Raw genomic sequence first — 27,480 nt, 5'->3', positions numbered from 1 at the left:
CCACCCTGACTCTGTCACACTCAGAAGAGACTAATATCAAGAGAGGGAAGGAGACACATTATTCCTGGTTCTTGGTTCTTCCATGGAGAAGTGTGTGTGTGTGAGGGGTGTGAGGTGTGATGTGAGGTGTGTGAGGTGTGTGTGGTATTCTATCACCCCTCTATCACCCCTCTGTCACCCCTCTATCATCCCTCTATCACCCCTCTATCACCCCTCTATCACCCCTCTATCACCCCTCTATCACCCCTCCTGTCTTGTCTAGCTATCTGCAATTTCAACCCTCCAGCATGTCCAACACCAGCTCTCTGTGCTGCGACAAGACTTTTCTATTATCAGACATGTACTCATCACACACACATACATCACACACACACACACACACACACACACACACACACACACACACACACACACACACACACATACACACACTCACACACCACACACTCACACTCCACATGGACACACTCTCTCACACACAGACAGACACACAGACACACACACAGACTCACACACACCACACACGTATGCACGCACTCCCACATACACTCACGAATGCTTACACACACACAGACACTTCTGGGTAGTTGTCATAGTGAGGGAATGGAGGTTGTGGTTGTGTGGTTGTCATAGCGAGAGGCAGGAGGTTGTGTGGTTGTCATGGCAAGGGGCTGGAGGTTGAGTGGTTGTCATGGTGAGGGGCTGGAGGTTGAGTGGTTGTCATGGCGAGGGGCAGGAGGCTGTTTTGTTGTCATAGCGAGGGGCAGGAGGTTGAGTGGTTGTCATGGCGAGGGGCTGGAGGTTGAGTGGTTGTCATGGTGAAGGGCTGGAGGTTGGGTGGTTGTCATAGCGAGGGGCTGGAGGTTGGGTGGTTGTGTGGTTGTCATAGCGAGGGGCTCGAGGCTGGGTGGTTGTGTGGTTGTCATAGCGAGGGGCTGGAGGCTGGGTGGTTGTGTGGTGAGGGGCTGGAGGCTGGGTGGTTGTCTAAGCGAGGGGCTGGAGGCTGGGTGGTTGTCTGGTTGTGTGGTGAGGGGCTGGAGGCTGGGTGGTTGTGTGGTTGTGTGGTGAGGGGCTGGAGGCTGGGTGGTTGTGTGGTTGTGTGGTGAGGGGCTGGAGGTTGGGTGGTTGTGTGGTGAGGGGCTGGAGGCTGGGTGGTTGTGTGGTGAGGGGCTGGAGGCTGGGTGGTTGTGTGGTGAGGGGCTGGAGGCTGGGTGGTTGTGTGGTGAGGGGCTGGAGGTTGGGTGGTTGTGTGGTTGTGTGGTGAGGGGCTGGAGGCTGGGTGGTTGTGTGGTTGTGTGGTGAGGGACTGGAGGCTGGGTGGTTGTGTGGTGAGTGGTCTGTAAAACAATGACAAGCCATATCTGTGCAGCCCAGGCACTACTAGACTGAGCTGTTAAACTGTAACGGGAGATAACAGCCCTGCACACGAACACACACACAGTTCAGGATGATTTGGAGAGGTAGAGAGCCCTCCTCCTGTTTGGCTGACTGTGTGATGGAACAGGGGATTCTCCCTCCCGGGTTAGAGGCTACCCCTGTCTCAACCCCCCCTCCCAGGGGAGATCAAGCTGGATAACTCTGACGTGATTTATGGGAATCCAACATTCAGCTACGTGGAAAACAAAACACCATATTTCTATCCTGCTTTGGCCTCAGGTGTTGAAGGGTTTAGGCTTTAACTGCATGTATGTGTGCGTGTGCGTGTGGGTACGTGCATGCATGTGTGCGTATGCGTGTCTGTGTGTGTGTGTGTGTGTGTGTGTGTGTGTGTGTGTAACTGTGCTTGCATGGTTCTAAACTGACAGGAGAATATTGTCTACGCCTAGTATCAGTAGCTAGCCTCATACCCATAATGCATTTCTCCTAGAATAGCCAGCAGCTGTATGCAGCAGGACCACTAAGCTGACTGCATCATGTGATGTAACTCTGGGCTGAGAGAGAACTGTAGATATAAGAGGATGGTTCTAGGATGGTCCAAACAGCCGATTCATCACAGTTCAAACTCTCTGAGGCCCCAGAACGTCCAGACTATCCCCAGTCTGGTTATGATTTGAGCTGGAGGTTTCTGCTATGCCAGCAGACATTAACACGGGCCACAGTGCAATGTTCAAGATGTTTCTAATCATGTAGATGGCATAAATAATCAGGCCCAAACCTAACAAATCGTTGGTTATTCTATTTAAATGTCATTATCGTTAATGTACTTCTTTATTCATTCAGCCATTGATGTGTGAGAGTCTGCTGAGAGGGGTTGGGGGGGTGAGGGAAGTGATGCATGGTGGGGGGGAAGCAGGAAGTAGAGCAGGAAGTGATGCATGGTGGGTTAGGAGCAGAAAGTGATGAGGGGAGAATCGGAGCAGGGAGGGAGGAGGAGGGAAGAGAGGAGGAGGAGAGTAAGGAGGGAGGAGGAGAGGAGGGAGGGAGGAGTGAGGGAGGGACTGAGGGAGGGAGGGAGGGAGGAGAGGAGTGAGGGAGTGAGTGATGGATCAAGGAGGGAGGAGGATGAGAGGAGTGAGGGAGGAGGAGGAGAGTAAGGAGGGAAGAGAGGAGTGAGTGAGGGAGAAGGAGGAGAGGAGGGAGGAGGAGGGTAGCCTACCAGTCCCCTTGGATAATTAGAACTAAGTACTCCAGGTGGCGCAGGGAGCAGGCGCCCGCTGTGTTTGTGTTGGTGGTTGGTCTTCATTACAGTGGCAATCCATCCTCCATCCTCCATCCTCCAGCATCGACCGGGGGCACACAGCACAGCCCCTGAAGGAGGGCCATCTGAATGCTGAGCACAGGAGGGGATGGAGGGGGGGAGGGGGTCTGCTTCAGAAACACTTTGCTATTATTACTAGAGATACGATCTGGGAGCAGTAGTATTAGTACTAGAGATACGATCTGGGAGCAGTAGTATTAGTACTAGAGATACGATCTGGGAGCAGTAGTATTAGTACTAGAGATATGATCTGGGGGTTGTTGTATTATTAGTAGAGATATAATCTGGGAGCTGTAGTATTAGTACTAGAGATATGATCTGGGGGCTGTCGTATTATTAGTAGAGATATGATCTAGGGGCTGTAGTATTAGTACTAGAGATATGATCTGGGGGTTGTCGTATTATTAGTAGAGATATAATCTGGGAACAGTAGTATTATTAGTAGAGATATGATCTGGGAGCTGTAGTATTAGTACTAGAGATATGATCTGGGGGCTGTAGTATTAGTACTAGAGATATGATCTGGGGGCTGTCGTATTAGTACTAGAGATATGATCTGGGGGCTATCGTATTATTAGTAGAGATATGATCTGGGGGCTGTAGTATTAGTAGTAGAGATATGATCTGGGGGCTGTAGGTAGATGCTGCTGGATGAACGTCTACCTCTGATCTCTCGTCTGTCTGGCCTCACCGGCCTCTGGGATCAATAGACCATGAGGGGTGAGAGAGAGACAGGGAGAGAGACAGGGAGAGAGACAGGGAGAGAGACAGGGAGAGAGACAGGGAGAGAGACAGGGAGAGAGAGAGACAGGGAGAGAGACAGGGAGAGAGAGAGAGAGAGAGAGAGAGAGAGAGAGAGAGAGAGAGAGAGAGAGAAAAGGAGAAAGAGATGTGATGATGCTGTCTTGTTAGAACATGAAACCGTAATACAAATATTCCAGAGCACTGCATAGCATGAGTTTATCACCATCTAGTGACGACAAATGTGTACTGCAAAATAAAATATCCAAAGGATTGAATCTAATCAAATCTTTATGGTGCACTCAATGGTGTGTTTTAGAGAAGAGGGATTAAGTATGTACTGTAGTCAGGGAATGTGAGGTTTGTTGTGTGTTACACATTTTATTTAATTGTATTATTAGATAAACAGCTTCTTTTGACAAATATCACATTCATAAAAAAATAACTGTACAGTGTAACATTCAAAATTTTATAAAATAAATAGGAAACAATTATCCCAATTCTTGGTACTGTGTCTCTATACAAATACTCTACAATCATAGTGAATGGTAAATGTTTAAATACAACATTCATGATTGTGTGTTTAGGACATAAAAAAGGTTGAAAAAAAAGGAGTTCACTAATAAAGCTACAGTCGCAGTTGGTGGAAGTTAATAAATTAATGTTCGGACATTCTAAGGTTCTGATGTTCTAAGGTTCTGTCGTCCTGGCGTTAGATGGTTCCGGATCAGAACCTGCAGCAGAAGCCGCAGCCCTTGTTGTGGCAGCATTTGCAGCACCAGCGACACAGAGACAGGTGGCTCTGACGCTTAACCCTGGTGGAGGCCTGGGGGGGGAGGGGGGGGGGGGAGGTGAGGAGGTGAGGGGGATAGGGGAGGGGGGGGGAGGAGGGGACAGGGAAGGAGGAAAGGAGGGGAAGAGGGGGGGTTGGGAAAGAGAGGGGTGGGGGCACATGGGGGAAAGGAGAACATGGTCAGGTTTGTTTGTGTCACCAGAAGGTTCACATCAAACACCTGTCAGCTGCCTCCTGTGACATTATATTGACAGTATCTGATATTACTGAATGTGAGTGAAATGAGTTCCGGAACTTACAAAGACGTTCTGTGAGTGATCCGCTGCCTGCTGGTGTTCCAGAACCAGGCTGCTCCTCTCCTGCTCTTGCTGCTGTGAAGGAAACACACAGGTGGAACGAGCACACAAACAGAACAGCGTCAGAACCTGAGAAACAGCATCAGAACCCAAGTATGGGTGGTATTTTTAGACCTACAATAGAAGCCTTTTGTAAAGGACCAATATGACAGTGTTGGAGGAGAGCTACGGTCTGATATTGTATCAGAGGTGAGAGTGCCACCTACCTCAGAGAAGGGCACAGCACAGCTGCTAAAGATGCAGGTGCAAGCTAGGACCAACACCATGGCAACAGTGACACTGAAGGCCTTCATTCTTGTGATGTTCTTGTTCCGAATCTTTAAAAACAGACTTGGGTGGTGGCAGTTTGCTCTCTGTCTCCTTCCTCAACCAGACGTTTCAATTAACCGATACGAATCTTCAGTTGTTTCTTCGAGTCTTCAAAAATCCAGACGACTCGTTGATGCAGGTGAGTGTCTGAGAGAGGAGATGTTGTTGGGTTCTTGTCGATCTGGGAGCAGGGAGCTGGTATTTATGTCCATTTGGCAGCTGTTGCATCACCACCCCAGCTCAGCCCATTCCTGTAAACTGTTACGTCACCTTCCTCGGGGGGTTCTGCCCTCCTAACTCCTGACTGCCTGTGTGGAGGAGTTCGACTTGACAGTTCTCTTATTCCGATGCCAGAAATATCAACGCATGACAGAACATCACACGGTTGCTTGTCTCAGCTGGGTCTGTACATTCCTTACTTTTACAACAACAGAAGTTGTTTCTGTGAAGGTGTTTCTGTGAATCGTAACATTCATGAAGAAAAAGAAAAATATTATTCAGTGGTGACAAATTTGGGACTTTTGTTTTATGGAAAATAATATTTCAATAAATATATCTGATAAATACTTGATATTTTTACAAAATATATGGTAAATTATTAACTTTCTAAATTCATAACACTTTCACAGTCATTTGGGAATTCCCAGAGTCTGAGTTGTTCATACAAAACACCTGCCCCGGGTCCTGCTCCCCTCTGACCCAGGAAACTCCAGACCTGAGCACCTCCATTTAACCACTGATAGGATCATCACTCTTTCATCTTTAAGACCTGAATTCCATTAAATAATGCCATGAAAGTTTAGGTTATCCAAATTAAGTCTCTTTGAAATGAGAGACACAGTAGCTTAATCTGGATGAAAGAGTTCATGATTTAAGTGTGACTAAAAGTAGTTCTCAGGCAGACAGGAATGATACACTGCTGTTTGTCCTTCAACAGCCATTCAGATATATGTGTTGCTATGTAGTTACATGAAAGTGTAACCTTCATGTAACGTGGTCTGTCTCTATCCATAACCTTGGAGAGACACAGCTGTTCTCCAGGGGTGTAGAGAGAGAGCTGTTCTCCAGGTGTGTGGAGAGAGAGAGAGAGCTGTTCTCCAGGGGTGTAGAGAGAGAGAGAGCTGTTCTCCAGGTGAGTGGAGAGAGAGAGAGCTGTTCTCCAGGGGTGTAGAGAGAGACAGCTGTTCTCCAGGTGAGTGGAGAGAGAGAGAGCTGTTCTCCAGGGGTGTAGAGAGAGACAGCTGTTCTCCAGGGGTGTAGAGAGAGAGACAGCTGTTCTCCAGGGGTGTAGAGAGAGAGAGCTGTTCTCCAGGGGTGTAGAGAGAGAGAGAGCTGTTCTCCAGGGGTGTAGAGAGAGACAGCTGTTCTCCAGGGGTGTAGAGAGAGAGACAGCTGTTCTCCAGGGGTGTAGAGAGAGACAGCTGTTCTCCAGGGGTGTAGAGAGAGAGACAGCTGTTCTCCAGGGGTGTGGAGAGAGAGAGAGCTGTTCTCCAGGGGTGTAGAGAGAGACAGCTGTTCTCCTGGGGTGTAAAGAGAGAGAGAGCTGTTCTCCAGGGGTGTAGAGAGAGAGAGAGAGCTGTTCTCCAGGGGTGTGGAGAGAGAGAGAGCTGTTCTCCTGGGGTGTAAAGAGAGAGAGAGCTGTTCTCCAGGGGTGTGGAGAGAGAGAGCTGTTCTCCTGGGGTGTAGAGAGAGAGAGCTGTTCTCCAGGGGTGTAGAGAGAGAGAGAGCTGTTCTCCAGGGGTGTAGAGAGAGAGAGAGCTGTTCTCTAGGGGTGTGGAGAGAGAGAGCTGTTCTCCTGGGGTGTAGAGAGAGAGAGCTGTTCTCCAGGGGTGTAGAGAGAGAGAGAGCTGTTCTCCAGGGGTGTAGAGAGAGACAGCTGTTCTCCAGGGGTGTAGAGAGAGAGACAGCTGTTCTCCAGGGGTGTGGAGAGAGAGAGAGCTGTTCTCCAGGGGTGTAGAGAGAGACAGCTGTTCTCCTGGGGTGTAAAGAGAGAGAGAGCTGTTCTCCAGGGGTGTAGAGAGAGAGAGAGAGCTGTTCTCCAGGGGTGTGGAGAGAGAGAGCTGTTCTCCAGGGGTGTAGAGAGAGAGACAGCTGTTCTCCAGGGGTGTGGAGAGAGAGAGAGCTGTTCTCCAGGGGTGTAGAGAGAGACAGCTGTTCTCCTGGGGTGTAAAGAGAGAGAGAGCTGTTCTCCAGGGGTGTAGAGAGAGAGAGAGCTGTTCTCCAGGGGTGTGGAGAGAGAGAGAGCTGTTCTCCTGGGGTGTAAAGAGAGAGAGAGCTGTTCTTCAGGGGTGTGGAGAGAGAGAGCTGTTCTCCTGGGGTGTAGAGAGAGAGAGCTGTTCTCCAGGGGTGTAGAGAGAGAGAGAGAGCTGTTCTCCAGGGGTGTAGAGAGAGAGAGAGCTGTTCTCTAGGGGTGTGGAGAGAGAGAGCGGTTCTCCTAGGGTGTAGAGAGAGAGAGCTGTTCTCCAGGGGTGTAGAGAGAGAGAGAGCTGTTCTCCAGGGGTGTAGAGAGAGAGAGAGCTGTTCTCCAGGGGTGTAGAGAGAGAGAGCTGTTCTCCTGGGGTGTAGAGAGAGAGAGCTGTTCTCCAGGGGTGTGGAGAGAGGGAGCTGTTCTCCAGGGGTGTAGAGAGAGAGAGCTGTTCTCCTGGGATGTAGAGAGAGAGAGCTGTTCTCTAGGGGTGTGGAGAGAGACAGCTACAGACTGAGATGTACATGTTTGTTTGTATGTCTGCATACTACACAGTATGTTTAGCTTTTGCTACATTTGAAATAGTATTATTCAATTATTCTTATGATACATATTGGAATTATTTTTATGATAGTCCATCATACGTAACTTGGCATTAGTCTAATTGTTTGTGGTTGATAATAATGAAGTTCTGTGAAATGTTTATGATAACATGTGTTGTCCCTTCAATGTGGACTGCTTTGACAACATTGTTTAAGCTGAACATTCATGCCAATAAAGCATATTGAATTGAAATTGAATTGACTGCTGTTCTCCAGGTGTCGGCTCCATGCCTTCTAGAGAGACACCATTTATTCACATGATGATTACATTTTTTCCCTTGTTAATTTAACTTTAAAAATTTAAATGTAAATGTGATAACCACTAACACATTGTGGTCGTAGCATGTTCCGTAACCACTAACACATTGTGGTCGTAGCATGTTCCCTAACCACTAACACATTGTGGTCGTAGCATGTTCCCTAACCACTAACACATTGTGGTCGTAGCATGTTCCCTAACCACTAACACATTGTGGTCGTAGCATGTTCCCTAACCACTAACACATTGTGGTCGTAGCATGTTCCCTAACCACTAACACATTGCGGTCGTAGCATGTTCCCTAACCACTAACACATTGTGGTTGTAGCATGTTCCCTAACGACTAACACATTGAGGTCGTAGCATGTTCCCTAACCACTAACACATTGTGGTCGTAGCATGTTCCCTAACCAGTCAGTCATTGGGTCATCTCTCCGTCAGCCTGTCTCCTGCCCTGATAACCTGGCTGACTTCTCCTGTTTGCTCTAGAGAACTAGAACATCAAAGTCAACAAATCTAACCACCAATGGCTCCTCTTTATCATCTAACCTGCATTGGCTTCTCTCAAACATCAATGTGAATGAAAGAGAAAGGGTGTGTGTGTGTGTGTGAATGTGTGTGTGTGTGTGAATGTGTGTGTGTGTGTGAGTGTTTGTGTGTATGAGACTAGTTGCTATCATGCTATCAGGGAGGATCTCCTGGTTAAACACAGCCTGGCTCCAGACACACAGACATACTCACCCCAACAGGCGTCACTGTAGCTGTCACTGTAGGCCCCCTGTCTCTCCCTCTCTCGAACCCCCTTCCTTCCCCTCTCTCCCTCCCCCTCCAGCACCCTCTCTTTCTTTCCCCCCTTCCTTCCTTCCTTCACTCACTCTCTCTCTCTCCCTCCCTCCCCCTCCAGCCCCCTGTCTCTCTACCTCCTTCTCTCTTTCCCCCGTTCCTTCCCCTCTCTCCCTCTCTCTCTCCCCCTCCAGAACCCTCTCTCTACCTCCCTCTCTCACTTCCTCTCTCCCCGTCAAACACACATTCACACACCCATAGACACACCGTCTAAAACACGCTTAATTTGCCATTGTACTTTGGGCAAATCCATGCTAACCCTAAACTACCATGCAATCCTAAATCTACCATGTTAACCCGAGCCCTAAATCTAATATGCTAATTGTAAATCTACCATGGTAATCCTAGCCATGCCGCGGTGACATTAGGTGGTTCGACATGTACTGACTTCATGCAGCGATGCAGCCGGCTGGCTTGAAACAGTGAATTCTAGTTAGACTTTTTGGTAACACTTTTGTCCGACTTGAGACGGCGCCGTGGCTAGGTCACTGAGACGTCGCCATCAAAGTACCGTGAGATCGACTCGAGAACTGCCGGCTGTGTAGCCGAGAGCATTTTTCAAGAGTAACTGCACAGTTTCTAATGAGACACAGCTTCATGATTTGCCAGACTCACACACGACAACTTTGATGCGTGTTTTGAAATTATTCTGACACCTTCAGTTTCGCCAACGCTCAAATCCGGACCAAACTGTTTAATTGAATTAAAAATGTTTCAAGAAAAGGTTTTACTCCACCTCTTCATTAACGGAAAGACTAGTTTAATTATAAATCAAGTAAAGTAAGCAAAAGCGCTTAATCGGCCGTGACCGACATAGACGCAGCAAACCACGAGAAGCTGAAATGTCCGACTTTACAGAGCCGTTTTTAACTCCTCCCCGACTGCAAGCGTCTACTCTCGCTGGTCGTTTCATGCAGCCGTTTCATGCAGCCGCAGTCCATGTCGAACGCACCTATTGATTTCATGTTCATTGAAAACAGGTGTTGTGACATAAGATTTAAAAATTGCCAAAGTTATTCTTTTGTTTAAAGCTGAAAACCCATGTTGTTTCAACGCAATGCCAAATAATATTGAATCAATTTTGATAAATCACTTATTTTTCATTGGGAAGAGGCCCCGGGGAAGACCCAGGACACGCTGGAGGGATATGTCTCTCGGCTGGCCTGGGAACGCCTCGGGGTCCCCCAGGAAGAGCTGGTGGAAGTGGCTGGGGGGAGGGAAGTCTGGGCCTCCCTGCTTAGTTCGCTGCCCCCGCGACCCGATCCCCGGACAAGCGGCAGATGACGGACTTATTTTTCAGTGTTTAAAAGACAAACATTGCATTTAGTGCATTTAATGGACATTCATGCTGCTTGGAGGATGAGTCCTGTTGAATTAGAGACCTCATGAGCCCTCCAGTACCACCTACAGACACATTTTTAGCTTCTACCTGGGTTAGGGTTAAGCCTAAAATCTTCTGACGGATCACCATGAAATATGTGTATACACAAATACACTTATTTTATATATGTATTTATGTTATAATTCTAACCCTAACCCTAAGTACATATACTTAGCCTATATATACAGTATATATCAGTTTCAACTGGAAATCCATTTCCAGTTTATTAGGCAGGCTATACCATGATAGAACCAAATAGTCTAATACAACAGCTCTGCTATAAATCTTCCCTTTATTAATGTATACATATAATGTCAATTTTAATTAAAATTTAAATTGTTTAAGACAGGTTCAACTGTATGACCATTTTGGAGGAAGCACACTCATGAAACGAATGTGTCAGACATCAACAACAACAAATTGTACAATGTTGATTTCAACAAATATTGTGATCAAGCTCAGCAACAAAATAAGGACATTTCTAAGTGACCCCAAACTTGTAAAACGGTAGTGCTTGCTTCATGCTTATATTCAATGCAATTATTTTCTTATTACGAGGTCCATTCGCAGAAGTTATCAGCTCTTTGTTTTCATGGTCATCAGCTGTTGTATGTCAGTCAGACTGGTTTAAATAAAAACAGCAACAAAGGAAACACAACTTTTTCTTGAGCCACTTCTCTTCTGAATTTATTTATTATCAACTTTATTATTATTATTAGCCGTTTTGGTGTGGGTGTTCCAAAACGAAATCACATTGTGCTCAGGTGCTGAATATATATATTAAAATGATTTAATTGTTTCTGTTTAATGAGGAGGAAGGCCAAACTCTTCACATCAGAAGAGCAGCTTCAGTCCTTGAAAAGTCTCAAGTTCTGAACAGGTAACTGTGCCAACGTTTCAGTCTTTGGCAATGTGGTGTTTCTGTCTGTTTCCATTGGCCGATGCAGGCTACATTTGCTATGTTGTCATGGTATTCCAGGCTCTTCTAGATTATATAAATTCAGAATGAATGAATCCCAGTGAGAGGAACATCAGGTCTGTCAGAAGGGGCTGGGGGGCCGGACCAGAGGGAGTCCCAGTGAGATAAACAGGGGGTCAGAGGTCAGACACTTCAAACAGAGCAGACGCCCGCCTGACTGGCAGTGTGTGTTTGACTGGCGGCTGTCAGGCTGGCCAAGAGAGGAGGAGGGAGGGAGGGGGGGATAGGGATGTGAAGAAGAGGGAGGTGGAAAGGAGGGGAGGGAGAGGACGGTGTTTGACTGGTTGGCTGTTAGGCTGGCCAACAGAGGAGAGGAGGGTGTGTGTTGTGTTTGTGTGAGAATCGTTTGTATACAATGACTGATGACAAAGCTAGTTTTGCTCATTATCTTTGAAATAAACAAGAAGCATGTAGGCACTATGACAGTGTGAGTCTGTATTGTGTTGAAACTGGATTGATCTCAAAACATACCCAACCCCAGAAAGGTTGAACATGACTGATACTGTGTGTTGCTGTCAGGGCTATACTATTGTCCTTTTTGTTACTGTAAGTAACAAGTCTGTGCATGTCCGTGGTCTCCTTGCATTCTGTCATGGTGAATTTTTGAAAAACGTTTTGTTCAGATATAATGTGGGTTTATGATTCCAATACTTGGTAATGTCGTGAATGTGTATGGCCAGTGCAAAACGATACACTCAGCTCAGGATTCGATACGTATCACGATACTGGGTTTACGATACTATATGTTTCTAGATAAGTTGAACCCCCCCCCAAATCTACTGAAATTTAACTACTTCAAGCATGTACAATATTTCAGGATTTTATTCAAACTTCTGGATATTAAGTAACAATGGCAGCAGTATGTCAACCGCTGACCGGAGGAGACAGACTGATCAGGAAGGCCAACGCTGTCCTAGGACGCCCCTTGGACACAGTGCAGGTGGTGGGAGAAAGGAGGATGGTAGCAAAGCTGTCATCAATGATGGACAATGAATTCCACCCTATGCAGGACACTGTCTCTGCACTGAGCAGCTTCAGGACACTGTCTCTGCACTGAGCAGCTCCAGGACACTGTCTGTCTCTGCACTGAGCAGCTCCAGGACACTGTCTCTGCACTGAGCAGCTCCAGGACACTGTCTGTCTCTGCACTGAGCAGCTCCAGGACACTGTCTCTGCACTGAGCAGCTCCAGGACACTGTCTGTCTCTGCACTGAGCAGCTCCAGGACACTGTCTCTGCACTGAGCAGCTCCAGGACACTGTCTGTCTCTGCACTGAGCAGCTCCAGGACACTGTCTCTGCACTGAGCAGCTCCAGGACACTGCCTGTCTCTGCACTGAGCAGCTCCAGGACACTGTCTCTGCACTGAGCAGCTCCAGGACACTGTCTGTCTCTGCACTGAGCAGCTCCAGGACACTGTCTCTGCATTAAGCAGCTCCAGGACACTGTCTGTCTCTGCACTGAGCAGCTCCAGCACACTGTCTCTGCACTGAGCAGCTCCAGGACACTGTCTCTGCACTGAGCAGCTCCAGGACACTGTCTCTGCACTGAGCAGCTTCAGGACACTGTCTGTCTCTGCACTCAGCAGCTCCAGGACACTGTCTGTCTCTGCACTGAGCAGCTCCAGGACACTGTCTCTGCACTGAGCAGCTCAAGGACACTGTCTGTCTCTGCACTGAGCAGCTCCAGGACACTGTCTGTCTCTGCACTGAGCAGCTCCAGGACACTGTCTCTGCACTGAGCAGCTCCAGGACACTGTCTGTCTCTGCACTGAGCAGCTCCAGGACACTGTCTCTGCATTAAGCAGCTCCAGGACACTGTCTGTCTCTGCACTGAGCAGCTCCAGCACACTGTCTCTGCACTGAGTAGCTCCAGGACACTGTCTGTCTCTGCACTGAGCAGCTCCAGGACACTGTCTCTGCACTGAGCAGCTCAAGGACACTGTCTGTCTCTGCAATGAGCAGCTCCAGGACACTGTCTGTCTCTGCACTGAGCAGCTTCAGGACACAGTCTGTTTCTGCACTGAGCAGCTCCACGACACTGTCTGTCTCTGCACTGAGCAGCTCAAGGACACTGTCTGTCTCTGCACTGAGCAGCTCCAGGACTCTGTCTGTCTCTGCACTGAGCAGCTTCAGGACACTGTCTGTCTCTGCACTGAGCAGCTCCAGGACACTGTCTGTCTCTGCACTGAGCAGCTCCAGGACACTGTCTGTCTCTGCACTGAGCAGCTTCAGGACACTGTCTGTTTCTGCACTGAGCAGCTACTTCGGCGATCGGCTCCTTCACCCTAAGTGCGTGAAGGGAGAGCAATGTTTATTACATTTAGTCATTAAGCAGACGCTCTTATCAAGAGAGACTTACAGCAAGTAGGGTGAAGTGCCTTGCCCAAGGACACAGCCTCATTTGGCACAGCCGGGAATCGAACCAGCAACCTTCGGATTACTAGCCCAATTCCCTAACCGCTCAGCCACCTGACTCCATTAAATATTGATATTTGTTTATTTATATTTGGTCTCCATATGCAACTGGTATTATCTTTTTTATAATATCTCATACTGACATTGTAAATTGTACGTATTATTCAAAGCCCAAATGTCCCCATTGTCGGACAAATAAAGGTATATCTGATCTTTATCTTATTTTATGCCATAGGTTTTTGTGAAACGCCACCACTGTGTTAGCATACTGTGTTAGCATACTATTTTAGCATACTGTGTTAGCATACTGTGTTAGCATACTGTGTTAGCATACTATTTTAGCATACTGTGTTAGCATACTGTGTTAGCATACTGTGTTAGCATACTGTGTGTCTACTTCTGTGCAGGCTAGGCTGGATAGGCTCCACTGGTAGAGTTAAAAGGCACTGACAACATGAATGGTTGGTTTTAAAAACAGTCTGTTCATAGTCCTACAGTCTTGTTATCACTTTTCTCAATTGAACAAAACAAGCACCTTTTTAAAGGTCTGTGATGCTTGTATGACAAAACCTTGAATTAGAACCTTGAGAACCGTTTTAAGCTACTTCTGCCAGATGGTTTTTACACACAGGCACCTGTTATCATTTGAAACTGTTTGGAACACTGTGCCTGTTAGGAACCTTCACAATACACAGGACAGATGGATTCTCGTGTGGACGTGATCTCACCAATCCAGCTGACCCACAAGGTTAGTAATTGTTTACCTGACGGAATACCACCATGGCAGTAGCCCACAGATGGGACTGATAGGGAAACACTACACTGACACCTAGTGGTCAAATTGGCACACTACAGGTGCAAAACTATTGGGAAGTAGTGTTTTACATTTACATTTAGTCATTTAGCAGACACTCTTATCCAGAGCGTTTTGCACTGTTTGTTTATTTAGGCTTGAAAACAATAAAATTAAGGTTGATAATGACAGGTTATTCACATGGTTTCAATGGTGATTTCAAAACAGGCTTGTTTCCCAGCAACAGCTAGCCTGACTTCATCCTACTGCTATGGTTGAAGAGTGCAGTTTGCTAAGAAATCACGAAACAGAAACTGAAACAGCAATGACACAATCTAGGTCTGACAGCTGTGGCCTGAATTAAGAAACATCCTTTAGAAACACTACATTTATTGGAGCTTTTTATTCAAAACATTGATTGTTATAAATAACATATCCCCATATATGATTGTGTCCAATTATACATCTTTATCTATCCAGAATCAGAAACCGGTTAGTTGCTATGTCTGTTTTCAGTTTTCACATAATACATTTATATGGTATTGCCATGTTGTCTTGATTGTATAACATAATAATAGTAACAAATTAAAAAAACTCCCATCTTTATTTCCATTCATCTAAGATATATCAATTGGCAAAAATGTTAGTAAACATTTGTAAGATTTTAAAAACTAATCCATTTAGGTTTTTTATTAGAACGTGTATTTGTACACAGCATTTATGGCAGCTGAAAACAGTATAAAAAGAGTAAAGACGTTTTAATAAGTATTTTATAAATGTTCTTTATGGTGCCAACAATATAATTTCAATATCGTTTTGGAAAATATAATTTGTTAGTGTGCTGCAAATTCATATTAGATTTATCTGTATTTAAATTGAAAATTAACATATGTTGTACCTACAGAATATATGTGTACATACAGTGTATTCCCTACTAGGCTGAAACAGTGGTGTCATACCCTCATCCTAGGTCTGACACTTTTCTCTGCATGTTTTATTTGAAGCCAAGAGTTTTGTATAAAGCAGGGTCATTATTACCCAACATTAATTTCAACCCAGCACATGAGGGAGATACTTTCTCCAGGACCACGTCAAAAGTGGCCCGTGCTCTGTCTTTCCTCACTGCCTCCACCTTCACTGCCTCCACATTCACTGCCTCCACATTCACTGCCTCCACCTTCACTGCCTCCACATTCACTGCCTCCACATCAGATCTCCTTTGACCAATTTCTAATTTGGCACATTGATACTACATGCCACTGGATACTACCACACCAAGAATGACCCACATTGGTCCATAGGTGGCGCTATGACATGCCCAACAATTCAAATTGTCAAAGTCATGGCATTTCCACCCTGTTTGTCTAAAATACGTGAAACTTGGTACTTGAAGCTGGCCTAATTTCTCCTCGGAAACAAAAAAGTCTCAAGAACCCATAAAGTCCGCCATCTTTGATGTTTCAATTCTCTAATTTTTGTTTGAAAACCTTCAAAAATCTTCTTTTCATGAACCATTGCTCCAATAGACTTAAATCAGGACTAGCATGTGTAGGATACATGCCTTCCTATAGGATGATAAGGAATATTTTTTTAGTCTAGTAGTCTAGTAGTCTTCTTTAGTTTTGAAGCCTACTTATATGCAGGCTAGGTTGGATAGGATCCACTGGTAGAGTTGCGAGGCACTGACAACAGGAATGGTTGGTTTAAAAAGCAGTATGCTCATAGTCGTACACTCTTGTTACTCATTTTTCTCTATTGAACGAAACATATTTAGTTTGTTCAATAGCAAAAACGGGTTATTCACATGCTATCAATAGTGATTTCAAAACAGGCTTGCTTCCCAGCAGCAGCTAGCCTGGCTTCAACCTGCTGCTATGGTTGGAGAGTGCAGTTTGCTAGTTTGCTAAGAAATCACAACATTTATATTCTCAGTTGATTGAACTGAAACAGTATTGACACAGTCAGAATAAATAAATAATGAAACATCCTTTAAAAACACTTTACATTTATTGGAGGTTTTTGTTCAAAACATTGATTGTTATAAAGAGCGTATCCCCATATATGATTGTATCTAACTACACATCTTTATCAATCCAGAATCAGAATTAGAAACCGGTTTATCACCATGTATGTTTTCACATATAAGGAATATGCTTTACCCTTAACTTTCATATTTACACATTAATTTGTATGATATTGACATGTTGTCTTTATTGTAAAACATAATGATAGTTTAAAAAATAAAAACATTATTTCCATTCATCTAAGATAAATCAATTGGCAAAAGTTTAAATAAACATTTGTAGGATCATAGCAACAAATCAATTTAGGTTTTTAATGAGAATGTCTATTTGTACGTATGCCAGCTTAAAAAAGTATAAAAAGAGTAAAGACCTTTCAAAGATTATATTCTACATTATCTTTATGATGCCAACAATATAGTTTCAATATACATTTGGAAAATATGATTTGTTAGCATACTGCAAATTAATATTTGATGTGTCTGTATTTAAATTGTACATACAGTATATTCCCTACTAGGCTGAAACACTGGTGTCATACACTCATCGTAGGTCTGACACTGTTCTCTGCATGTTTTATTTGAAGCCAAGAGTTTTGTATAAAGCAGGGTCATTATTACCCAACATAGTTTTCATCACAAAACATGAAGGAGATCCTTTCTCCAGGACCATGTCGATGGTGGCCCGTGCTCTGGTCTTCCTTACTGCCTCCATCTTCACTGCCTTTACCTTCACTGCCTCCATCTTCACTGCCTCCATCTTCACTGCCTTCACCTTCACTGCCTCCATCTTCACTGCCTCCATCTTCACTGCCTCCATCTCAGCATCACTGATCACTCCCTCCTGCAGAAGTCCATCCAGCATGTCATCCAGGACAGGCATCTTCACTCGCTCCACAAACGCCTGTCTGGCAGAACGCAGCTGCTTCTCTGCCAAGCCAGTCCGAGCAAGCTCAGATCTCAGTCGTTTCTTCCCTGAGCTGTGGTGAGAAGGTCTGGATGTCTGGGAGCCGTAGCCAGAGCTCCTCAGAGACAGGACATCAGATCTACCACCTCCACACTCTGTAGAGAAACACAGCAGGTCAGACCAGCTACTACCACCTCCCCACTCTGTAGAGAAACACAGCAGGTCAGACCAGCTACTGGGCTGGTTAGCTTCCTACTCAGGGACCACATGTATGGAACATTCAACTGACTGAAGGACAGACATACAGGCAGGCAAGCAGGTAAAGTATCTACACAGACAGGGAGGTAGACAGACAGACAGGCATCTTACTCTCTGGGCTCCACAGCGATCCAGCATCAGATCCAGCCTCAGATCTCCAACCAGAATCATCGTCTGTCTGAGCTCTGCTGTCTCCACTCACTGCATAACAAAACAACAACAAACACAAACTAAACAAAGTCCAGTATTACACAGTGTAACATCCAGGGAGAGTCGAGGCTGTCCTGGCTGTAGGTCATCAGCCGCTCTACAAACCAGAGCGGCAGGGCCCAGACGGGGGAAACGAGGGCTACAGTGGGCGAGCACCGCTCTCCAACAACCAAGTCTGGTTTATCAAAGTAAACACGTCTCTCTTGTGACCGTTCAGGCCCTAGAGGAAGTGCACGTGCTCAACCTCCGTTAGTCTGAACCAGTTTACATTGTACAAGTCCCAGGGCCTCTGACTCTGTGAATGTAACAGGATCTTCTCAGATACATGGGCAATCACAGAGAGCAATACAGACTGGTAAATACACAGACAACTTTCACTGTAGCTCAAGAGTTCACTGGTATAAACACCCCTGTTGCTTTGGATAAAACTGTTTGCTAGACAAATGCAAAAAGTGCATTTATTTGAAATGAGATCGTAACATGGAAAACTAAAATGATGGGAGTTGAATTGGTTCTGCTTAGAATTATTTACAAACCAGAGCTGCTATTAGTACAGTAAATCGTCAGATACTCACAGCTTGGTGGGTTGATGTCGATGCTGTTGGTTGCTTTTACAGGCAGTGGTGAACCCCAGTTCATTTCTTGACCTCCATCCTTCTCAGGGTAAAACACATCTCCACTGTTTCCTGCCACCATCTCCTCCATCTTGTTCAGCAGCTCAGTGACCTGAGTGTTATCACCCCTGTTCTTATTGTTGAAGACATGATACCTGTTCCCACATTTCTCAACAAGCCACTGGAGGGCCTTTCCTTCTCTCTCAATGTGCTGCTCAATGGTTGTGTCTCCCAGACGGTCCCCACAGGTGAACAGCACTATAGTGTGACTCCAGACTCTCTCACTGAGAAGCTGCAGGTGACCCTCTACAGAATTGGCTTCTTCCTCTGTAAATGAGACATCCAGCCGTATGACCAGGAGGAGAGTGTGGGGTCCTGGAGGACACAGGGACACACTGTGTACTATCTCCTGTATAACCTGCTCAGTAGTCCTCTCTACTGGGAGATGCCCCCACCATCCTGGAGTGTCGACCACAGTAACCTGCCTCCCTGCTACTTTTCTCTCTCTCTTCACACACTGAGCATCTGCGCTATCAAACTCCTCTATGCTCAGGATGGTGTTTCTTGATGACCTCTTCCCTGCATCTCTCCCCCCCAGCAACACAATCCTCAGCTCTGAGACAGGGAGGGATTCACCTGTCAGAGAGGGGGGTGAGAAGAGAAAGAGCGGGGGAGAAGGATAAGTAGAGTCACTTCTAGTATGTTGCCTAAAAATATTCCTTACTTTGTATACAAATCATACTGCATAGCTTTATATAATATTATGACTCTATAATCAAACACTCTATTCTAAAACAAGTAAGGTTTTTTTTGGCACACCGCTTCGCGTCGTGCCTAACAACTCCCCTTACCTGTTCTAAAATCAGCGCCAAACACGGCCTCTTGGGGCTTATTGCTTAATAACCAAATTCCACACTTCACAGTGTTACGACGTCACAAGGAGGAGATTTTCAAACAGAGCAATTGAGCTTTCATTTTCTCAAAGGCGGAGAAGAACACCCAGGGCTTGGTTTACACCTATCGAAAATTCTAGCCTCTGGGGGACCAAAGGCAGGCTAGGGGAACTCATATTAATGTTAAATAACCTCCTAAAGTGAAGTTTTCACGTCATGTGACCTTTAACAATTTACTTTATTTGTCAGTGCATTCATTTAGATTGATAATCCCGTCAAAAATAAACGCAGTATCCCAATCAACGCTTATAAAAGTGTTTAACCGGAAACACAAAAACCGATGCATGCAGAATTCCATATCAGCACATTCTTCTGAGCTTGCCAAATAGGCACTGCAGGACGCACACAGAAGTCCAGGTGTCGTACTCGGCACACAACTCAGAATTGGGGTAGGCTAAGAAAACATTACAAAACTAAAGATGGTTTCTAAATGATAGGCATACCAATAATCTTATTTTGACTAAAACATAAAAACAATATTACATGAAGCTCAAAAAACTGTATTTGCTCTCAAATGAATGCAAATTTGTTTTGCCCGCTTGCATTAGCTATTGATGTCCCTGCCAAATCTGATATCAAACTTGCGTCCCTGAACTGTTGTATAGTGGGTTAAGCAAGGGGAGTTTTTATAGCCTAGTAGTGCATTGTGCTCAGCAAGCTTGAAAGAAATAAAGGGATATGAATAGGGGCCTGTGCCCCAGTAGAGTTTTATGTCTAACAAAGCCTCTGGCCTGAAGTGGGCGCAAAAGCGTTAGTAGGGCTTTCATGAGGCCCACAGTCTCACCGCGGATTAAAAGGAATACTTTCACAAAATAACCTTTTGATCGGATTACACAGATTTGTTTATGAAAGCCCAGATTTAAACAGACTTTTCTTTTGACCCACAACTTCAACACACCGGCGAACATAAATGCGACTAGCCATATTTCTTACTTGTAACATTGGCATTAAGTAATTGATATTGTGTGTGTTTTGATTAGACCTACCCGTAAAACTAACTCCTGTTAGTTTACCACTAAACAGTCCCGTTATTAGACAAAGGCCTTGATTCTTTCTCCTCCCCCTTCCCGCTCTTTCCATCTTGGCCCATTGTATGTTTTGTTAGGGTTAGACTATCAAACTCTAAAGCCAATAACATTTCCAATAAATCATTGTGTTTCATTTTAACCCACGTATTCTGATCCCTCATGTTATTTGATCTGCTCTACACTTAGAACAAATTCATTACTTTAAGATTATTAGACTGATTATTACGAAGGCTATTGTTAAAACATGGTTCTATGAGGTTTCCTTGGCCCCTTTTAACAAATTCTGAGGGGGTGTCCAGCTAAATAAATACTTTATTATAGATTAAGTATTTCTAATCCTAAACTAGCAAACCCCGCTGCAGCACCCTGTCTCATCATGTACCAACGAACACATTGCATAGGTAGCAGAAATAACTTACTGATGAATAATCTGAGGATCTCTCTCTGCTTCATCACCTTAGCCTCCCTCTGTTTCGCACGAATTTCTTTTGTTCTTCTCCATACATCCATCTTGTCCAGGATCTCTCTGTCCATCTTGTAGTGGCCTCCACTGTTTCCAGCCACCATCTCCTCCATCTTGTCCAGCAGCTCAGTGACCTGAGTGTCATCACCCCTGTTCTTATTGTTGAAGACATGATACCTGTTCCCACATTTTTCAATAAGCCACTGGAGGGCCTTCCCTTCTCTCTCAATGTGCTGCTCAATGGTTGTGTCTCCCAGACAGTCCCCACGAGTGAACAGCACTATAGTGTGACTCCAGACTCTCTCACTGAGAAGCTCCATGTGTCCCTCTACTGATTTTCTGTGTTCCTCTTTGAATGAGACACCTAGCTTGATGACCAGGAGGATAGTGTGGGGTCCTGGAGGACACAGAGACACACTGCATAATATCTCCTGTTTAACCTGCTCAGTAGTTATATCTACAGGGAGATCACTCCACCAACATGGAGTGTTGACCACAGTAACCTGCCTCCCAGCTACTTCTCCCTGTCTCTTCACACACTGAGCAACTGTCGTCAGGTCAAACTCTTCTCTGCCCAGGATGGTATTTCCTGATGACCTCTTCCCTTCATATCTCGCACCCAGCAGCACAATCCTCAGCTCTGAGAGATGGAAGGAGTCACCTGTCAGAGAGAGAGAGAGAGAGAGAGAGAGAGAGAGAGAGAGAGAGAGAGATGTGAGGAGAGGCAAAGAGGTAAATTATACTGTGGGGGCAAACAAAACTGTCAATAAAATACAGTTAAAAATGCAATTATGTATCATATGCCACCAAATAAATTCTTTACATTTACACCTGAGATGGCGCCAAGGTTGCACAGATTGCAAAATAGAAAAACATTGGCCACCAGATACACGGACCATAAACAAATCCTTTGTTTCCTCTTTTCAGCATATGCAGGTCACATGAACATTTTTCTAAAGACTCGTACCCGAATGAACGATTTGTTCACCTCCAGACTGAGTTTTCCGGGTAAATGATTAGTTCTCCCAACTAAGTCTTTGGGTACGAGTCTTTGGATTATTATGATGCCAGTCCTGTTCATGGTGATGTAACAGGTTTTAGGACCTAAACACTGGAATGAAGAAGTTTACCTGAAGCCATTGTTGAAATCCAGCAGCTTGTCTCCTCTCTTTACTCCTGAGGAGAACAGAGGAGGTCATAAACATGTATTACATTTGCCAAGATAGGCCACCTTACCATGGTGCCGCGCCAACCTACGCCTAAGTAACATTCTGCTCAGGGCCCCTCCCACCTGCCCTGGAAAGCCATGGAAACCATTTGACACACAGTCACACCCGACAGCCCAGTGCTCTCACTACAAACCTCTGTCCTTTCAAAGGTAGCAGGTTCAAATCTCAGGCTCAAATCTCCCCCTTTACTGTACATTGATTTGTATAAATACCAGTATTTAAAAAACAATGTGAGAGAGATGGTTATGCACTATTACACTTTATACATCAACATAAACGCCCTTGAAACCAACCCATGCACAGAGATACACTTTCACATATAACTTTACTTTTAACCCCTACCAAATCTCTCATACAACACTGGAGTGAGAGAGAGAGAGACAGTTAGAGAGAGAGACAGAGAGAGAGGGACTGCTCTCCAAACACCCATCAGAGTCAACCAAATTATAACACAATGTAAAGTAACCTACCTGGAACATTGGAGAGAAGAAACTGAAAGCCAAAGTAGATTAGAATGTTATCTAGCCTTAGAAAGAGATTATAAACTGGCAGAATATCTCTCTACTGTCAGAGATAGAAAGCAGAGACAGATCCTAACCAAGTACAGGCTCAGTGAACCCCAATTGGCAATTGAAACAGGACGTCACAAAAAATCATGGCAACCAATAGAAAACAGAATATGTGGTCACTGTTCGACAGGTGAGGTTGAGACAGAGATGCACTTCCTCCTAAAATGTGAAACATTCAGTGATATAAGAAATAGTTACTGTAACAAATTCCACTATGTAACCTCAGATTTCTCTGATTTCACAGGTCTTAGTGACCTCTCAAAGGTCAAAATCCTCCTAGGAGAAGGAGACAGAGCATACCTTGCTGCCCAGTATGTATCAGCATGCCACAACCTGAGAGACAGTGAGTGACCTGGACACACAATGCACACAAACAAAGCACACACACAACATATACCGTGTGTGTGACTGACATGTGTATGTGTATATATATATGTATATATAATAACCAATCTTAAGGTTATGTTAAAGTTTCCTTTAATCTTTCAACTGAATTTGCCATGTTTGGTTGATATTGTATTATCTGGTAACATTAATAGTATACCGACGTCCATAGTAACGATTTGAATATTGTTTCTGTGTTCTGTGGTTCCACCATTGCTTTGGCAATATGAACATTTGTTTCTTAATGCCAATAAAGCCAATTGAATTGAATTGAGAGAGAGGCGGATGTGTGGGGCATGTTTATGCAAAGAGATAAAGAGAGAGATGGACAGAGACAGAGGGAGAGAGAGAGGGAGGCAGGCATGTTTGAGACGGATGAGTAGATTAAATAAGAGTCAGACAGTCAGGAAGGGAGGGACTGTCAGAGCTGCTGGTAGAGGTGTTCATACTGAGGAAACATCAACAAGTCTAAATCTGCTATATCAACACTGGATTAAATTCTATAATTTAACACATTATCACTTTCAACAACCTTAACTCAAGAGACGTAATGAACAGTGTAATCTTATCTAAAGCAGCTTTACTGCCTTCTCTGAAACGGCTCTCTCTGTCATCACATGTTCTGTAATAACACCCAGTCCAGTAGACATCTGTACCGTAGACAATGATTAACAAGAATTACCAAGTTATGAGCACCTGTACAATGGACAACTGTATGAGCAACTGTAATGTGCTTTTGTACTCAAAATCATCTACAGTACCATGACAAAATAACTACTGACAAACACATGTGACCATTAAACCCATTATAATCCTTCATGCTCTACTAGATATGGTTCTTCATGTGAGTGTCCAACCAAATGTTCCAACAGTTCAACCATGTCTCTTGACCACACCCTGGTCCTCCATTCAGGAGGATCTTAGTGTTCAACTAGAATCCTCCTCACTTCCTACCTGACCTGATAATAATCCCTGGAGGGACTTACCTCTGCTCTCTGCTTGTCTGAATTCACGAACACGTCAAGTCAAGCAGGTATTGTCCTTTGTGCTGAAGAAGAAATCTGTTTATGCTGTTTCCAGTCTGTCTCTGGAACATTCTAGTTTCAAGTTCAGTATAATAGAACAGGTCAAAGTCTGGTCATATATTTGATCATTCATTCATTGTAGTAGCAGGTACACTGAGCAGGGAAATGCAACTGGTCAGAGTCCAGTGATATAGACACCATCATGAGAGCTGTTTACTACTTAATATCAGGTAGGAGGGGCCTGGGTGTTTTATTAAATCAGAACATCAGTATAGTGTAGCTGATACAGAATACACAGTACTGTGTCCATCTACACCTGCTGTTACGTAATCTGAAATACTAATTCATACATTATCTTTGTATTTTATTTAATAGAATCATGTCAACAATATGGTTTCAATATAATTTGTTAGTACACTGCAAATTCATTTTTTATTTATTTGTTTTTAAATGGTCAATTAATATATTTGTACATGTAGAATATAAACTGGCTAACACAGTGGTGTTGTACACTCATCCTAGTTCTGACACTGTTCTCTTCATGTTTTATTTGAAGCCGAGAGTTTTGTATAAAGCAGGGTCATTATTAGCCAACATAGTTTTCATCAAAAAACATGAGGGAGATCCTTTCTTCAGGATCATGTCAACAGTGGCCTGTGCCCTGTCCTTCCCCTCTGCCTTCATCTTCACTGCCTCCACCTTCTTTGCCTCCACCTTCACTGCCTCCATCTTCACTGCTTCCATCTCAGCTTCACTGATCACTCCCCCCTGCAGAGTCCATCCAGCAGATCATCCAGGACAGGCTTGGACACTCGCTCCACAAACTCCATTCTTGCAGAGCGCAGCTGCTCCTCTGCAGAGCCCTTCTGAGCATGCTCAGTCTGCCTGCCTCCCATCAATGAGCCACCTGGTTGTGTGGAGGAAACCCAGATGTGTTCAGCTGTTCAGAGATGAAGTGTTTACAGTGAGAGAACAACATCGATGAGGGAAAAGCAGAGCATCCTGGAGACAGGACATCAGACACTAAAATACTGCTTCAACACATCCTCTAGTCATAAACCGATACTCTGATTACATAACAAGTTCATATGAAAACTCTTGACCATGTTTCATACCATCCCCCCAAAATTGGTGAATGTAAAATAAAAACAAGATTTATTGTGAATATTTAAAATAAGCATGCTTGGCTAAATGCCAGGGCCCCAATAAATGTCTGCCTTCCTCCCCTCACATTTGCGGGCTCCAATGTCTCACTGACACGTCCAGGCCCTTGACACACAAGCAAGCTTGGGGCAACGCACACACATCCCAAGCCTTCTGGCAAGGCTGGTCTGACCAAGCGCCCTCCCTCACTCCTGGGCTGGATGCGAAGCCCCTTGTGGATCTTGGTGGTATTGCATTTCCAATGTTGTATCCCAATGGTAAAAAGTTGGTATGTTGAAAGCGTATGCCACAAGTGACTTCCACACTAGAAATGGCCCACTATTTCCCATAGGTGGCACTACAGGACAGCCCCCCAACTGTCCGTTTGCAAAGTGATGGCATTTCCAACAAAACTGTCTCAAGAACCAATCTTATCTGCAGCATGGATTTGTCACATTGTGACAATTTGTGAGAAAAAACAAAACAACGTAAAATCAGCCATTGCTCCAAATGTTTTGAAATGTTGTGTACATGTATAAAATACACATCTATATCATGTACATTTTGAAATAGATCACAATGCTGAGGAGATATCTGCCATTGCTGCTTACAGCTATATGAAAATTATTGTTTGCTTGGTCAAAATTTGACCTTGGTCTCCTTTGACCAATTTCTAATTTGGCACATTGATACTTCATGCCACTTTTTACTCCCACACCAAGAATGACCCACATTGGTGCATAGGTGGCGCTATTGGACATTCCCATGTTTCCCAATGTTCAAAGTGATGGCATTTCCACCCTGTTTGTCCAACTAGGTACACTGGCCTCATTTTTCATCAGAAACAAAAGAGTCTCAAGAACCCAAAAAGTCCGCCATCTTTGATTTTTCAGTTCCGGATTTTTTGTGTGTGAAAATCTTCAAAATTCTTCTTCTCATGAACCATTGCTCCAATAGACTTGAATCATGGACTAGCATGTGTAGAATACATGCCTTCCTATAGGATGATAGGGAATAATGAATGCAATTCAAACTGGCTGCATGGCATGCATTTATATACATTCCCATATGGTCTCAATATCCATGTGTCCAGAAAACACATTTCCTTTAGACCAATGGTTTGATTGGTCAAGCAGCATGGCTCTGACTCACATGTCAAGCAGCATGGCTCTGACTCACATGTCAAGCAGCATGGCTCTGACTCACATGTCAAGCAGCATGGCTCTGACTCACATGTCAAGCAGCATGGCTCTGACTCACATGTCAAGCAGCATGGCTCTGACTCACATGTCAAGCAGCACGGCTCTGACTCACATGTCAAGCAGCATGGCTCTGACTCACATGTCAAGCAGCATGGCTCTGACTCACATGTCAAGAAGCACGGCTCTGACTCACATGTCAAGCAGCACGGCTCTGAATCACATGTCAAGCAGCATGGCTCTGACTCACATGTCAAGCAGCATGGCTCTGACTCACATGTCAAGCAGCACGGCTCTGACTCACATGTCAAGCAGCACGGCTCTGACTCACATGTCAAGCAGCACGGCTCTGACTCACATGTCAAGCAGCATGGCTCTGACTCACATGTCAAGCAGCATGGCTCTGACTCACATGTCAAGCAGCACGGATCTCACACGGATCAGCACAGAAGGATGGTCACCATGGTCTTGGTCTTCAAAAGGCAGGGTGTTGTACTGAGGGAGTCAGGTGGCTGAGCGGTTATGGAATCGGGCTAGTAATCTGGAGGTCGCCAGTTCGATTCCCTGCCGAGCCAAAAGACGTTGTGTCCTTGGGCAAGGCACTTCACCCTACTTGCCTTGGGGGAATGTCCCTGTACTTACTGTAAGTCGCTCTGGATAAGTGAGTCTGCTAAATGACTAAATGTAATGTAATTCTAGCTTGTTCAGGGAAGTGTTCATGGTTTCCTTAGTGTGCTGCCAAAGTGTCCTTGGGTCTCAGATTTAACAATACCACTTAATTCACAGTTGTTGAAGTCTACTTTTGTGCTGGGTAGGATCCACTGGTAGAGTTAAAAGGCACTGACAACGTGAATGGTTGGTTTTAAAAGCAGTCTGTTCATAGTCCTACAGTCTTGATGTCCACTTTTCTCTATTGAACGAAACGTGCACCTTTTTAAAGGTCTGTGATGCTTGTATGACAAAACCTTGAATTAGAACCTTGAGAACCGTTTTAAGCTACTTCTGCCAGATGTTTTTTACACACAGGCACCTGTTATCATTTGAAACAGTTTGGAACACTGTGCTTGTTAGGAACCTTCACAATACACAGGACAGATGGATTCTCGTGTGGACGTGATCTCACC

General features: G+C 44.8%; 2 protein-coding genes across 3 annotated transcripts; both read right to left on the bottom strand.

Annotated features, from left to right (window-relative positions):
- Positions 1-3,793: 3,793 nt before the first annotated feature.
- LOC124478996 (hepcidin antimicrobial peptide) lies at positions 3,794-5,231 on the bottom strand. Of its 2 annotated transcripts, none has more exons than XM_047037451.1 (3): positions 4,795-5,231; positions 4,532-4,603; positions 3,794-4,265 (listed from the first exon to the last, which is right to left on the bottom strand). In XM_047037451.1, the coding sequence occupies exons 1-3, from the start codon at positions 4,879-4,881 to the stop codon at positions 4,167-4,169; spliced, it is 258 nt and encodes an 85-aa protein (XP_046893407.1). In that variant the 5' UTR covers positions 4,882-5,231; the 3' UTR covers positions 3,794-4,166. The 2 variants fall into 2 exon arrangements, with proteins under 2 accessions (XP_046893407.1, XP_046893415.1); XM_047037459.1 differs by having other exon boundaries at positions 3,802-4,265; positions 4,532-4,600; positions 4,795-5,075.
- An 11,223-nt stretch (positions 5,232-16,454) lies between these two features.
- Positions 16,455-25,219, bottom strand: LOC124477984 (GTPase IMAP family member 8-like). The gene is made up of 7 exons (XM_047036067.1): positions 23,976-25,219; positions 21,938-21,983; positions 20,764-21,468; positions 18,325-18,999; positions 17,651-17,740; positions 17,150-17,436; positions 16,455-17,089 (listed from the first exon to the last, which is right to left on the bottom strand). The coding sequence occupies exons 2-7, from the start codon at positions 21,945-21,947 to the stop codon at positions 16,952-16,954; spliced, it is 1,905 nt and encodes a 634-aa protein (XP_046892023.1). The 5' UTR covers positions 21,948-21,983; positions 23,976-25,219; the 3' UTR covers positions 16,455-16,951.
- Between the last annotated feature and the right edge of the window lie 2,261 nt (positions 25,220-27,480).

Source organism: Hypomesus transpacificus, chromosome 2 (assembly GCF_021917145.1).
Source record: "Hypomesus transpacificus isolate Combined female chromosome 2, fHypTra1, whole genome shotgun sequence".
NCBI classification, from domain to species: Eukaryota; Metazoa; Chordata; class Actinopteri; order Osmeriformes; family Osmeridae; genus Hypomesus; species Hypomesus transpacificus.
This window is presented reverse-complemented; position numbering and strand designations above follow the sequence as displayed.